At 37.8% G+C, this 17396-nt stretch overlaps 1 protein-coding gene across 10 annotated transcripts in view; it reads right to left on the bottom strand.

Moving 5' to 3' along the window:
• The window catches only part of LOC110467166 (otoferlin-like), a 250887-nt gene that overhangs the window by 88669 nt on the left and 144822 nt on the right, over positions 1-17396 (bottom strand). For 8 of the 10 annotated variants that reach the window (XM_021524137.1, XM_021524133.1, XM_021524128.1 and 5 more), the window contains 4 exons: positions 16540-16560; positions 14179-14309; positions 13635-13772; positions 9654-9716 (listed from right to left, as the gene is read on the bottom strand). In XM_021524137.1, the coding sequence (XP_021379812.1) occupies positions 9654-9716; positions 13635-13772; positions 14179-14309; positions 16540-16560 (353 nt within the window). The remainder of the gene's footprint in view (positions 1-9653; positions 9717-13634; positions 13773-14178; positions 14310-16539; positions 16561-17396) is intronic. The other 2 variants (XM_021524135.1, XM_021524130.1) reach the window with 1 other exon arrangement.

Here is a 17396-nt window from a genome sequence, read left to right as displayed (position 1 = left end):
AGCACGAGCTCCTATCATAAACTGTACCACCATCTTTTGGCCAGATACAGCCATACCCAGTGGTCAGGTACAGCACCTTCTCCTATCATAAACTGCACCACCATCTTTTGGCCAGATACAGCAATATCTTGTTGTCAGATACAGCACCACCTTCTATCATAAACTGTACCACCATCTATTGGCCAGAGTAATACCTAGTGATCAGATCCAGTACCACCTCCTGTCATAAACTGCACCACCATCTTTTTGCCAGATACAGCAATATCTTGTTGTCAGATCCAGTACCCCCTCCTGTCATAAACTGTACCACCGTCTATTGGTCATATACAGTAATACCTAGTGGTCAGATACAGTACCTCCTCCTGTCATAAGCTATACCACAATCATTTGCCCAGATACAGTAATCAGCACCACCTTCTATCATAAACTGTACCACCGTCTATTGGCCAGATAGAGTAATACCTAGTGATCAGATACAGTACCACCTCCTGTCATAAACTGTACCACCATCTATTGGCTAGATACAGAAACACCTAGTGGTCAGGTACAGCACCAGCTCCTATCATAACCTGTACCACCATCTATTTGCCAGATACATCAATACCCAGTGGTCAGATACAGCACCCCCTCCTGTCATATTTATGACAGGAGGTGGTATTGTATCTGACCACTAGGAATTACTGAATCTGGGCAAATGATTGTGGTATAGCTTATGACAGGAGGAGGTACTGTATCTGACCAATAGATGGTGGTACTGTTTATGACAGGAGGGGGTACTGTATCTGACCCCTAGGTTTTTCTGTTTCTGGGCAAAAGATGGTGTTACAGTTTATGATAGGAGATGGTGCTGTATTTGACCGCTGGGTATTGCTGTATCTGGGCAAAAGATGGGGGTACAGTTTATGACAGCAGGTGGTCAGATATAGCACCGCCTCCTGTCATAAACTATACCACCATCTATTGGCTAGATACAAAAACTACTAGTGGTCAGATATAGCACCGCCTCCTGTCATAAACTGTTCCACCATCTATTGGCTAGATACAGCAATACCTAGTGGTCAGCTACAGTACCACCTCCTGTCTTAAACTGTACCACCATCTATTGGTCAGATACAGTACCACCTTCTATCAAAAACTGTACCACCATCTTGTGCCCAGATACAGTAATACATAGTGGTCAGATACAGTTCCACCTCCTGTCATAAACCGTACCACCATCTATTGGTCAGATACAGCACCCCTTCCTGTCATAAACTGTACAACCATCTATTGGCCAGATAAATCAATACCTAGTGGTCATATACGATACATCAATACCTAGTAGATACAGCACCACCTTCAATCATAAACTGTACCACCGTCTATTGGCCAGATACAGTAATACCTTGTTGTCAGATACAGTACCAGCTCCTGTCATAAACTGTTCCACCATCTATTGGCTAGATACAGAAACACCTAGTGGTCAGATACTGTACCACCTCCTGTCATGTAATACCTATTGGTAAGATACAGCACCAGCTCCTCTCATAAACTGTACCACCATTTATTGGCCAGATACCTCAATACCTAGTGGTCATATACGATACATCAATACCTAGTAGATACAGCACCACCTTCTGTCATAAACTGTACCCCCATATATTTGCCAGATACATCAATACCAAGTGGGCATATACAGTACCACCTCCTGTGATAAACTGTACCACCATCTTGTGCCCAGATACAGTAATCCCTAGTGGTCAGATACAGCACCTCCTTCTGTCATTAACAGCTACATCAATACCTAGTGGTAAGATATAGCACCACTTCTGGTCGTACCACCTCCTGTCATGAACTGCACCACCATCTTTTTGCCAGATACAGCAATACCCAGCGGTCAAATACAGCACCATCTCCTATCATAAACTGTTCCACCATCTATTGGCTAGATACAGCAATACCTAGTGGTAAGATATAGCACCACTTCTGGTCGTACCACCTCCTGTCATAAATATGACAGGAGGTGGTGCTATATCTGACCACCTGCTGTCATAAACTGTACCACCATCTTGTGCCCAGATACAGTAATACCTTGTGGGCAGATACAGCACCACTTCCTGTCATAAACTGTACCTCCATCTATTGGCCAGATAAATCAATACCTAGTGGTCCGATACAGCACCACCTTCTGTCATAAACTGTACCACTGGGTATTACTGTATCTGGGCAAAAGATGGTGGTACAGCACCACCTTCTATGCCAGATATAGCAATACCTAGTGGTCAGCTACAGTACCACCTCCTGTCATGTAATACCTAGTGGTAAGATACAGTACCACCTCCTGTGATAAACTGTACCACCATTTATTGGCCAGATACCTCAATACCTAGTGGTCATATACAGTCCCACCTCCTGTCATAAATATGACAGGAGGTGGTGCTATATCTGACCACCTCCTGTCATAAGCTGTACCACCATCTATTGCCCAGATACAGCAATACCTAGTGGTCAGATACAGTACCACCTCCTGTCATAAACTATACCACAATCATTTGCCCAGATACAGTAATACCTAGTGGTCAGATACAGTACCACCTCCTGTCATAAACTGTACCACCATCTATTGGCCAGATACATCAATACCTAGTGGTCATATACAGTACCACCTCCTGTCATAAACTGCACCACCATCTTTTGCCCAGATACAGCAATATCTTGTTGTCAGATACAGCACCACCTTCTATCATAAACTGTACCACCGTCTATTGGTCATATACAGTAATACCTACTGGTCAGATACAGTACCACCTCCTGTCATAAACTGCACCACCATCTTTTGGCCAGATACAGCAATATCTTGTTGTCAGATACAGCACCACCTTCTATCATAAACTGTACCACCATCTATTGGCCAGATACATCAATACCTAGTGGTCAGATACAGTACCACCTCCTGTCATAAACTGTACCACCATCTATTGGCCAGATACATCAATACCTAGTGGTCAGATACAGTACCACCTCCTGTCATAAACTGTACCACCATCTATTGGCCAGATACATCAATACCTAGTGGTCAGATACAGTACCACCTCCTGTCATAAACTGTACCACCATCTATTGGCCAGATACATCAATACCTAGTGGTCAGATACAGTACCACCTCCTGTCATAAACTGTACCACCATCTATTGGCCAGATACATCAATACCTAGTGGTCAGATACAGTACCACCTCCTGTCATAAACTGTACCACCATCTATTGGCCAGATACATCAATACCTAGTGGTCAGATACAGTACCACCTCCTGTCATAAACTGTACCACCATCTATTGGCCAGATACATCAATACCTAGTGGTCAGATACAGTACCACCTCCTGTCATAAACTGTACCACCATCTATTGGCCAGATACATCAATACCTAGTGGTCAGATACAGTACCACCTCCTGTCATAAACTGTACCACCATCTATTGGCCAGATACATCAATACCTAGTGGTCAGATACAGTACCACCTCCTGTCATAAACTGTACCACCATCTATTGGCCAGATACATCAATACCTAGTGGTCAGATACAGTACCACCTCCTGTCATAAACTGTACCACCATCTATTGGCCAGATACATCAATACCTAGTGGTCAGATACAGTACCACCTCCTGTCATAAACTGTACCACCATCTATTGGCCAGATACATCAATACCTAGTGGTCAGATACAGTACCACCTCCTGTCATAAACTGTACCACCATCTATTGGCCAGATACATCAATACCTAGTGGTCAGATACAGTACCACCTCCTGTCATAAACTGTACCACCATCTATTGGCCAGATACATCAATACCTAGTGGTCAGATACAGTACCACCTCCTGTCATAAACTGTACCACCATCTATTGGCCAGATACATCAATACCTAGTGGTCAGATACAGTACCACCTCCTGTCATAAACTGTACCACCATCTATTGGCCAGATACATCAATACCTAGTGGTCAGATACAGTACCACCTCCTGTCATAAACTGTACCACCATCTATTGGCCAGATACATCAATACCTAGTGGTCAGATACAGTACCACCTCCTGTCATAAACTGTACCACCATCTATTGGCCAGATACATCAATACCTAGTGGTCAGATACAGTACCACCTCCTGTCATAAACTGTACCACCATCTATTGGCCAGATACATCAATACCTAGTGGTCAGATACAGTACCAACTCCTGTCATAAACTGTACCCCATTCTATTGGCCAGATACATCAATACCTAGTGGTCAGATACAGTACCACCTCCTGTCATAAACTGTACCACCATCTATTGGCTAGATACAAAAACTACTAGTGGTCAGATATAGCACCACCTCCTGTCATAAACTGTACCACCATCTTTTGCCCAGATACAGCAATACCCAGTGGTCAGATACAGCACCACCTCCTGGCATAAACTGTACCACCATCTATTGGCCAGATACATCAATCCCTAGTTGTCAGATACAGCCCCCCCTCCTGTCATAAACTGTACCCCCATCTATTGGCCAGATACATCAATACCTAGTTGTCAGATACAGCACCACCTCCTGTTATAAACTGTACCACCATCTATTGGCCAGATACATCAATCCCTAGTTGTCAGATACAGCCCCCCCTCCTGTCATAAACTGTACCACCATCTATTGGCTAGATACAGAAACACCTAGTGGTCAGGTACAGCACCAGCTCCTATCATAAACTGTACCACCATCTATTGGCCAGATACATCAATCCCTAGTTGTCAGATACAGCCCCCCCTCCTGTCATAAACTGTACCCCCATCTATTGGCTAGACACAAAAACACCTAGTGGTCAGATATAGCACCACCTCCTGTCATAACCTGTACCACCATCTATTGGCCAGATACATCAATTCCTAGTGGTCAGATACAGTACCAACTCCTGTCATAAACTGTACCACATTCTATTGGCCAGATACATCAATACCTAGTTGTCAGATACAGCACCACCTCCTGTTATAAACTGTACCACCATCTATTGGCCAGATACAGCAATGCCCAGTGGTCAGATACAGCACCTTCTCCTATCAAAAACTGTACCACCATCTTTTGGCCAGATACAGCAATATCTTGTGGACAGATACAGTACCACCTCCTATCATAAACTGCACCACCATCTATTGGCCCGATAAATCAATACCTAGTGGTCAGATACAGTACCCCCTCCTGTCATAAACTGTACCACCATCTTTTGGCCAGATACAGCAATATCTTGTGGACAGATACAGTACCACCTCCTATCATAAACTGTGCAACCATCTATTGCCCAGATACAGCAATACCCAGTGGTCAGATACAGTACTATCTCCTATCATAAACTGTACCACCATATATTGGCTAGATACAAAAACACCTAGTGGTCAGATATAGCACCACCTCCTGTCATAAACTGTACCACCATCTTTTGGCCAGATACAGCAATATCTTGTGGTCAGATACAGTACCACCTCCTATCATAAACTGTACAACCATCTATTGCCCAGATACAACAATACCCAGTGGTCAGATACAGTACCATCTCCTATCATAAACTGTACCACCATATATTGGCTAGATACAAAAACACCTTGTGGTCAGATATAGCACCACCTCCTGTCATAAACTGTACCACCATCTATTGGCCAGATACAGTAACCCCCAGTGGTCACATACAGCTCCCCCTCCTGTCATAAACTGTACCACCATCTTTTGGCCAGATACAGCAATACCCTGTGGTCAAATACAGCACCTTCTCCTATCATAAACTGTACAACCATCTATTGCCCAAATACAGCAATACCCAGTGGTCAGATACAGTACCACCTCCTATCATAAACTGTATCACCATCTTTTGGCTAGATACAGCAATACCTAGTGGTAAGATACAGCACCACCTCTGCTCATAAACTGTACCACCATCTTTTGGCCAGATACAGCAATACCCAGCGGTCAAATACAGCACCATCTCCTATCATAAACTGTATCACTATCTTTTGGCCAGATACAGCAATACCTAGTGGTAAGATATAGCACCACTTCTGGTCATAAACTGTACCACCGTCTTTTGCCCAGATACAGCAATACCCAGTGGTCAGATACAGTACCATCTCCTATCATAAACTGTATCACCATCTTTTGGCCAGATACAGCAATACCTAGTGGTCAGATACAGCACCACCTCCTGTAATAAACTGTACCACCATCTATTAGTAAGACACAGCAATATCCAGTGGTCAGATAAAGCAGACGAATAGTCATAAACTGTACCACCATGTATTTGCCAGATACAGCAATACCTTCTGGTCAAATACAATACCCCTACTGTTATAAATAGTGCCATCTGCTAATCAGATACAGCACCACCTTTTGTCATTAACAGCACCATCTATTGGCCAGATACAGCTTCACCAACTAGTCAGATACAGCACCACCTTCTGTCATTAACAGCACCATCTATTGGCCAGATACAGCATCACCAACTAGTCAGATACAGCACCACATTTTGTCATTAACAGCACCATCTATTGGTCAGTTACAGCATCACCAACTAGTCAGTTACAGCAACACCTGCTGGTCAAATACAGAACCCCTACTGTCATAAACAATGCCATCAACAGTGCCACCTGCTGGTGACATTCAATGACACTGAGGGGTCATTACTTGATCCCTTTCAATCACTCTCAATTAAAAGCAATTTACTTAACCTTGTAGGTTATCCTTTTCAAATAAAGGGAGATAATAATGAAAGGTACATGTAGATTAAATAGGGACAAAACTAGTGTTGGGAATCGCTTGTAAATTCATACTTGATCATCACTTCAAATCAAGTGATTGATGATCGACTAATGATTGATCTAATTGAACTAAAAATTCAGAAATTTAAGGTTATAATCGCTTTCTGAAATCTACTTCTGAAATATCGCTAATAACACACAACATTCATACAAAAAACAATAACTTTGTTGACAGAACCTCATAATTATTGAAAAATATGTATTTGGAAGTAAATTGATGATGTTTGCAATGTCCATTATGCTGTGACAGCTACATCTCGTATTCAGAGATGCTGCGATGGATTGGCATTCACCTGATGACACCCCGTCAAACTTAACATTTTATTTGTAAGATAGCCCACACTTTCGACAAAGCGTTTTATTTATATCCAGCTAATTAGGACAAACAAAACCTTCCAAACGTTTAATTCAGTAGCCCCCGGATGATCATAGAGTTTAATCTCCGGAATGTCCTGGTTTGCCATATTGCCACGCAGCATTTCTATTGAAACGCAGGTTCTGACTGCCAATCAGCGCCGTCGTTGTGTGAGACCTTCGGTGAAGTTGCTTTGCCCAAGAACGAACAACTCGCTGTCGGCGGTAATAACAGTATCCAAGTTTATTTTTTGTTAATACTTAAATTAGTCAAACTATAAATGATCATGGAAAACAAGGATCGGATTTTCAGAAACAAAAAACCAGACGTTGACTAAATTGATTAATCGGAACAACACTAGACGAAACGATAATGACATAGGATATATATACATTGATAATTTAAAACTCAAGTTGGAAAGTTTACAAAAAAAGTCAATTTCTGAAAATATTTTTTCTTTTCTTTTTTCTATCAAAAACCAAAAATGTTTTTTTAAATGTGGTTTTTTTCTACATTTTTGGTGATGTTTGTCTAATAAAAACCATACAGGGACCGTTTGTCACCTAAAGTATGACACTGTGCATATATTAACTATCTAAAACCAGACCAGAATGTTTTACATCTCTAAATATTAGTAGAAGTTTGAAAAAATATTTCCCAGTCCTTTAAAAACAGATAGCTTCAGTCCATTGAAAATAGATAGAACTTTTAGCTCTTACTTCTGGTTGTTTTCTCATGTTTTTCTGGAACAAATTTGATGACACAGATGAAAAAAAAGATATTATGTAAGCTCTTTATGAAAAGATACAAATTTGTGAAATAAACATTTGTCACTTTGATGACCAGTTAATGTTTCAATAACCATTCACATTTGAGGAAGATCTGACAACCAATAATAGCTAAGGAGGATAACAACCAACCACATTTGATGAATCAGACAGAGGACTCTATGCCCTACTTTTATCAACCATTACTGTAACTGTTCGGGAGATTTCTTCTGACTTTTGGTTTTGGTGCTGATTGATGCTGCACCATGAAATGAGTTCAACAAGTTTGAAATGGCAAAAAAGCAATATGGAATGCAGTGACACAAATATAACAGTTTCATCCATGACTGAAATCTGGCAGAAAAAGCAATGTACAATTTTGAAATAGCAATTACAATATTACAACAATATGTAAACAGCAAATCCAGAAAACTCAGCGCACTTACTCGTCAGTCTTATTATATCTGTCAAGGTTTTTTTCTCTCGCCAGGACACAAATATTACATAGACATGTACACCTGTATGCCACTTCAAATTTCTTATTTATATAATACACATTTCCCCCTGCAATACTTTATTTCAGATATTTGAAAATACCTTGTACCTTTATCCAGAATAAGATACTATATGCAAATAATCTATAGCATTGTATGTATATCTCAATATCCAAATTAAGACAAGTACACTATGAGAATTAGTTGCAGCATTGTGTATCCAGATAACTGGAGCAAGCTTAAGATAGCATATGACAGAAAATCTAATTGTATATCAATACCTAGAAATAATTTGTGTGATTCAGAATGAATTGGGCTATTTATAGTAATTAACAGTAACCTTGACCTTTATCCATTGAACCTGGAAGGAAAACCTAAGCACTGTATAAGGTTTGAGTTTAATTGGTCAGTGGGAACTAAGTAATTTTACAGAAACTTCTATTCATAGTAATAGTAATATAGTTGTTTGACCTCTGGACAGGAAAACCAATCACACACAAGCACTTTCAGTAAAGAAGCATTAATGAAAGTAACTATTGAAGGAACAGAAGTAGCTAGGACAGACAGACAGACAGACCAGCGTGATTACAATATCCCTTCCAATCTTGATGGGGAGGATAATAATTTCAATTGTTGTACGTACATCTCTAAACAGTAGTTTGCGTCACTGTCCATCCCCAGATTTGGACTACCTTAGATACTATTTGGTCAGTATTTGATGAGTTATACCTAGCAGAGTTAGGTACAGTGACATGCCCCGTTTGGGTCATGCTGTGAGATCCATGCACTGTGGAAGTCCCAGAACGAGTTTGTCTGTAAGCGGGCGTCAAGATATTTTAGTAAAGGGGTACAATGGCTGACTGTATGGCCACATATTCCCCTGTGGCTCTGTGCTAGTCAAGCCTAATAGTTAATGCATGTGAAATTGAATTCTCTCTTGTACAGGTAAATATTTTAATATAGATATGAACAAACGTGATATGATTTTAATATCATGCCTTATAGTTAATGCATATGAAATAAAATTCTCTCTCATATACGAAAGTATTTTAATATGAATATGAAAAATGTGATATTATTTTAATATCATGCCCAAAAGTTAATGCATGTGAATAAGAATTCTTTTTCATATAGGAAAATGTTTAAATATAAATATGAAAAAAGTGATATTATATTTTAGATGTGTTTTATAATGATATGATATATATTCTCATTTGCTTTTTAACCTCAAATTGTTCGTAATACTGATCCCGGATGACCTTCACTTCCACATTGTCGTCCTCTTCATCCTGAAGTCACACGATACTGTCACATGAAATATCACATGGTATGTACAAGATTTTTCTTTTTCAGTTTCCCAATTTGAACGATAAATTTTCACCTAAGATAATCTCAAAAACCCAAAAAGAGAAAGTAATAATTAACGTTTGAGGTGTAGCAAAGTCTATACAGTTTCTGTAAAGGGTAGAACATAAAAACCGAAGTGATTCAATGTAAAATGCCTTGCCTAACTTAGGACAAGTCTGGAATAGAACCATTGGCTGTGTTTATAGGAATTATGTTTTGCTATCGTTCAGGACCAGTAACCTAGTTTATGACTTGGCTCATAAACATTCTCACTTAACATTCTAGTCCAGAAAGACTTGCTACCATTCATCAATATTCCAACTTAGAACAACTGGCCTTCTGTAAGACAGGAACATTGCCTTTGCCATTGGCATAAAGTAAAATTGTATGACCATTGGTGTAGATAAAGAAAATTGGACTATTGGTAAAGGTTGGTGTAGATTAAGTCTTAAGAACATTGGCTGTGGTTAAACCAAAAAATCCTCTCGGCAACATATCTGTGATCACAATGCATAATAGAAGTCATTTGTAAAAAAAAGGACACTAGTTTTTACCAACAACCTGCAGGCTAGTTTGAGACCAGAACAAATGTTCAGAAGTTTGGTTTGTTGGAAAATTTAAAACAAATAACTAATATTCTACTGAAATAAGATTTTGTTTGTTTGTTTTCAAAATTTCAGAGCCGTTTTTTCTTGTGAGCAAAATAGAGTCCTGGTGAGCGCCCACATGCATGCACATTTCTTAGACAATACATATTTAAAAATTTGAAATAAAAGATGAAATTATAAAACAATATCTATGAATTAATTTGCAAAAACATATATAAATAAAATAAGAGTAGAATTGTTAGGACCTAATAATATAAGGGCTGAGTGCCTTAGCAGGCATTCATATATTAGGGCAGAAATTTTGCAAAAAAACACAAATCAGATTACAAATAGAAAATAGGAAATTCGAGAAATTGTAAAAATTAAAGTTATATATATAGCCGGAATTTTAGGGTGAAATATTGAAAAAAAAATATGTATATGACTTTGGAGAAGTAGGATGCATGTCATAACAAATATTTATAAAGTAGTAGCGAACAAACCGATAGACAGAAGTCCAAAGTATTGTAAAAAATAGGAACCATGGTAACCGTCACCATGGTGATTTGTAAGGCTTTACCTGATTGGTTGACGATGCCGGATCCTGTAGCGATAGAGGCAGGTTGTGATCAAATGACCCAAAAATAAATCTCAAAAGCAACAAAAGTAAACATGGACTAAGTTGTTCATGATAAGTGCTGACAAGTTGTAAAACTCTATTGATCGTGTTGGGAACATATTCCATTAGAAAAATAATATTATTAACTAAATACATATATTAGATAAATGTTGAATGAAACTGTAAGGTTGATACCATTTATCATCTTTGGGAAAGGCATTGCTCTAGAAACATTGAAAGCTAGCAGTGAAAACAAGGGAACCAAATGAGGAAACTGTAACTTAAAACCTGTTAAAAAATCATGGAGCATTCTGTTTTGCTTCTGATTGAAATTTGAAAAATGGCTGGTTCAACAAAGTTTATGATTTAATTGGGACAAAAAATAGACATTTCACTGTGGCAAGACTTCAAACGTCTGGAAACAGATTTAACTACCGCTACCAGACTGGCAAGTAGTGGTAAAATTCAGTATTGTCTGTAACCATAGGAACAGAATGGCATCTTCATAGTTTGCAGTGTCACTTTACCACATAATCTTGCACAAAAAAGTTATGTCAATTTTCTCACTAAAAGGGGAGAAATCATACTAGCTTTGTTATTGTAGGATTGATATATCATGCTTTTTGTTAGTCAAGTTCATTTTGAAGCTTTCATGAACTGTTAAACAGTCTCAGTCGCTGGAAAGCTTGCAGAATTAGTAAATAAGAACTGTTCATAATTATTTGATTTCTAGTTTATTGATATTTGCAATTAATAAACACATCAGTTTGGACTCCTTCCTTTTCTGACCCTATTCCTGAAGTGACCAAATACCTTTATAAGATCTTATGTTGGTCCAATGTTTTCAGCACAGAACTTTGATAACAAGCCTAACAGCATGTATAACTCGTACTTTATTGCACCTGATACTACATTTCTTTTTATATTTCTATGATTTCGTGAAATAATAACATTACTCAAAAGTCAATTTTTGGAGAGATATTTTGGGAATTAACATAAATTTCTTGAGCCTTTCTGGTAAGGGATTTATGAAATATTAGGATATGAAATTATGTTCTGCTAAAAGCATAATTGAAAAATAAGAGGATTTCATTTTATATTCTGATAACTGTAAATCAATGTTTCAACAGACCCTAATTTTTTAGTTTTTAACTTGGGGAGATTTGCTACTCTTCACCTGATACTTGTGATGTGTCTCTGAGTAATCTCCCCTAAGGATATATGCTACCTTGCAAGGTAAACCTATAATTTGTGTGAGAGTGATATCCCCTAAAACATTTTTTAATAAGAGGTAATTATCTGATCATTTAATGTATCCAATCTTTGAATATGTTTTACTATAGAGTGAAACTCTCTCTGAAAGGAGATTTAACTCCCAATTATATAGCTTACACCCTTAAGTGACAAACTAGTAAATACATAGTTTGCAAATTGCAGGTAACAAATTTTTAAGTGAAGAAAAAGCCATGAGTGTTAGGTTATTTGTTATAATGGTCTATGTGACTTCACCTGTACTAATCTTTGTTTTATCATATCCTTCAACAGATGGACAGATGTCTTTTTGTAATATACACTATGATTTCTAAATATATCAACCAAATTAAAAAAAGGCCATACATGATCAACTTTCAGAAGACAAAACATTAAAAAAAAATCACAGCCAGCCCACAATATCAAGTAAAGGTCGTAGGACAAGGTCATAATCATTACAGGATTACTATTGTGGAGATAAGCTGTGAGTTACCAATGATAAACAAAAAGCCAAACACAGAATATCTAGCACTTTAACATTGAAGCTATAGTATCCTTACATAGCACTTCATTAGATAGACACCACATCCCTATTAACATAGGAACAGCCACGTAGAATATCCCTTTTAACATAGGAACAGCCACGTAGAATATCCCTTTTTAACATTTAACACTTAGGTAGGACATCCCTTTGAGTTTGACGCTCCCAACCTTACCATACAAGGATGCTTTCCTAAATAACTGTTCTATCAATATCTCTCCTACAGACCCCAGCAGGCAGGGATGGGAACCCTCACCTCATAACATATCTCCTTTACTGACCCTTCATGGAAGGGATGGGATTATTCACCTAAATACCTGTTCTATCTAAGTCTCACCTAACCCAAAAAACGTGTCTATCATAGTCTCCCCTGCGAACCCTGAGGGCAGGGATAGAATACCTTACCATAAAACCTGTCCTATCCAGTTTCCCTTGCAGAATCCTGGGGGCAAGGATGGGATGATCATCTAAATATATATTCTATGCAAGTCTCTCCTATCAATCCCTGGGAGGGACAGGGATGGTAACCCCTACCTAAATACCTGTTCTATGTAAGTCTCCCCTACAGACTCCTGGAAGGAGCAGGGATGGGAACCCCTACCTAACTACCTGTTCTATGTTAGTCTCCCCTACCGACCCAGCGAGGCAGGGATGGGCACCCTACCTAAATACCTGTTCTATGTAAGTCTCCCCTACAGACCCCGGGGGCAGGAATGGGCACCCCTCCCTAAATACCTGTTCTACATGTATGTAAGTCTCCCCTACAAACCCCCTAGGGGCAGGGAGGGGAACCTCTACCTAAATACCTGTTTTATGTAAGTCACCCCTACAGAACCCCGGGGGTAGGGATGGGATATCTTACCATGATCAAAGTGTCTACAGAAGCAAAATATTTGCTCCACCAGTCCAAACTCTCAAGGTCAAGGTCATCCTCATCATCAGCTGAACTCTTCTTCCTTTTTTTGTTCTCTGCTGTTTTCTTTTCCTTCTTTTCTGCAGCCTGAACACCATGAAATGAGAATAAAAACAAGGTGAGCAGGGGCTCCCTTCAACCTTGAACAATGACCATCAAGATTTAATTAGCTGTAAAACTTTGTTACTGTACAATGGTAAATATAAAGTATATTAGTACACAGGTTCAGGAGATGTCATGTCAACAAAATATATTCTACGGATGGTCGGAAGGTCAGATGGAGACAATATTTGAGTAACAATTAATGTATACCCTTACCGTAGTGGTTGGTATAAAAACAAAAGGTCTAAACTAAGGCTTCAGGTCTTATGCGTCACAGGACAGAAATTCAATGTACAGCCTACATACAAGTATTTGTTGAAGACTGACGTGACCACAGATTTAGTTAGTCCTATTAACACCTTTTGTCTCTAAAATGAGAAAGTAGACTTACCAAGTCTATATTAACACGAGACGGCTCCTTGTGAACCAATGGCAGGCGTTCGTCAATCGTCACTGCAACATCATCTGCCTTCACAGACACGTGTCCTTCACTAATAATCTTGGGTGCATCTGGGTCCTTTCCTGTGAAATAACAGCAATGCATTGTGTTACAAAATCAGATTTCAAGTACATTACCCAATTGTTCCTATGATGATCAAATGAAACAATCTTATTCGACATTTTCTGGTAGATCAAGCTTAACAAAATCAGGATGGAAGTAATAAACCTCGTACACATCAACATATTAGTATGGTACTATATATATATGGAAACATAAAAGGCAAAAGTTTGACTGTGGTGATAGTATCTGGTATGCAGAATTTAATTAAAAAAGTGTTTTCCCTGTGTATTTAGGAAAATGCGGTCTTCTTTACTGCTAAGTTGGAAAAAAATGACAGCATTCTGAAATGTCAAAATCCTCCTTTATTTTATGTAGAATTTTCTGTGACCTTTGTTACAAAGAACCTATTATGAAAGTTAGAAAATGATGGAGAAGTTCATGTAACTAACAAAATGTTTTTAGAATCGAAAGAGACGAAATAGTAAAAGAAAAATAGAAAGATATGAAGAAAATGGAAATAAAATCATGAAAGAAAAAGTAATCATTCAAATTATTGCTTATGCATATTTTTATTGTTAATAATTAAAAATTAAAAGAATTTCAAAAGTTCATAATACATGAAAGTACATCAACATCTATACTTATCAGCTTTGATTATAAATGGAAAAGATTTTGATTATAAATGGAAAAGAAGTATATTATTATATATCACTGATATATCAGAGAAATACATATGGGATCATGCAGTTTATACAAGTATAATCTTGATTTAAAAATGTATCATGAAAGCTACAACAAGACGAAGCATATCAAACTAATTTTGCATCATTTTAATAAATATAAATCTATGTGGGAGTGAAGAGTCTCTATGCAGAATCTAAACTATCTGACTATTTCCTAAAACCTCTAGAAGAAACTACTTAGCTTAAGCTTTGAGACATTCTCTAAACTATATCATACCTGTAATGCTATTGCTAAATTCTATAACAGCTGGAGTCTAAACCATTATGAGTATTTAATCCTGGTCACGGCACCAAATCTGACCGCCAAACTTACAAATTATCTATTAAATATTATCTATCGTTATTTTTGATGTAGTTTAAAGCACGCTAATGGAGTATGTCCCCTGACCTACAGTTTTCTTCTGGATAGTGATATAACAATTTCACGTTGAATGACAACATCAGCCAATTAATTTTGTATTCATACTTTACAATCTCTTATACAAATCATGTTTTAAACTTCTCATTTGCTTAACACCAAAACAGGTGAAATCTGTAAGAAGGGAATCTCATAATTATATTTACAATGACTATCCCATAAGATATAATCAATGATGATTTTTGATCATATCCATAATTCGAACGTCTGTTTTTTTCACATCAATCATATTTTTTTCAAGGAAAACTAACTTTCTCATGCATGCTTTCTATTTCTGATCAGAATTTTTTTAATGCAAGATGCGATACCCTATATTTTATCCACAATAAGCCTGTTATCAGCCCACACATATAATATAATATTGTTATCAGCCCACGCATATAATATAATATTGTTATCAGCCCACGCATATAATATAATATTGTTATCAGCCCACGCATATAATATAATATTGTTATCAGCCCACACATATAATATAATATTGTTATCAGCCCACACATATAATATAATATTGTTATCAGCCCACACATATAATTAATATTGTTATCAGCCCACGCATATAATATAATATTGTTATCAGCCCACACATATGATATAATATTGTTAAGTAGAAATGCTTCCAAATGCTGTCTTATTGTCTTGCAATAAACCACCCATATATACCTTCAGTCAGAATTTATGTGTTAGCTCCCTGGCCTTGTTGTAGGATATACATGGTAATAATGCTGGGGTGACACCATGCCATGTGATATTATATATTTCATAATGAAACTATAAAAAAAAAATCCATGGGCTCAGATTAATGAAACCCATAGCAGTTATAGGATAAAATATATATACATGTATATGTTAGATCAAGCAATACTGTAGCTATTAAGTATGAAATTACAAAGATTTGGATCAAAAAAGTACTACATGTACAGCATCCAGTCAGGGGTTTGTATAAATATTATTTGGGAAGAAATGATGGTCTGTCTTTCCTAACCAATTTCTGGGAACCACTGATTGATGCATTAAGCCCAGTATTGGAAGGGGAGACAGACCATGGGTCACTATTGTGTCAAGTATGTATGGCCATGCAAGTCCTACCTGAGACAGGACCTTCGTTCTCTATAGTAAAAACGGAGACATTGTTAGCACCTGCCTTACCCAAAACAGTCACAGTCCAAAGCTCAAGGTTCTGTAGGTATTGCAGTACAAGGTCAAAGGGGGGAGGGGTATTCAGTATTGTAATAGGGCACTCTATGCAGCAAAATATTTAAAAGGAGTACTAGAGGCTCCTCAAACAATTTAAACATTTTCTTCAGCAACTGCTGATGTCGAATCCACTGTTCTGAAACTAAAGTGATGAACGGTAAGATACAGGAGAATTTGTCAAGTGGTTTGTCCAATGCCATCTTAAACTTTTTCAGTCACAACACAGGTTCTAAGTAAGGCCCCACTTGAATGGTTCATTGAGAGCATTGGACCAATCGGAAACTTGCATTCATACTATGCTTGGTGTTTTCATAAATTCTCACCAGTGCTTGTTAAAATAGTACCCCTATAAGGCCCGTCTTCAACAGCTGTTGTACCATGTGATGAACCGAAAAATACCACAATACAACTACACCATGTATACTGTTCCAACCCCTACCATCAGGGCCATACAAATGAATTATCAGGGTCAGAGAAACCGATTCACCACCTGAGGAATACACCGTCAGGACCCACCAATACAAACATTGTCATTCAGTGTCTCAAATTGTGGAACAGTTCTTCATTTCATATTACGTTTTAAGTAGATAATATTATAAACACAAGAAGGACCATAGTAATGGCTATATCTGAATTGTATATAGAACAAATAGTGTAAAAATAACATTCTGTATAAAACTACAGATAAATAAAATCTGTTCTCTTTACTGATGTGACAAATATTTATCATAAGATAAGACTTATTGCCC

This window comes from Mizuhopecten yessoensis, unplaced genomic scaffold (assembly GCF_002113885.1).
Source record: "Mizuhopecten yessoensis strain PY_sf001 unplaced genomic scaffold, ASM211388v2 scaffold11163, whole genome shotgun sequence".
In the NCBI taxonomy this organism is placed as follows: domain Eukaryota; kingdom Metazoa; phylum Mollusca; class Bivalvia; order Pectinida; family Pectinidae; genus Mizuhopecten; species Mizuhopecten yessoensis.
This window is presented reverse-complemented; position numbering and strand designations above follow the sequence as displayed.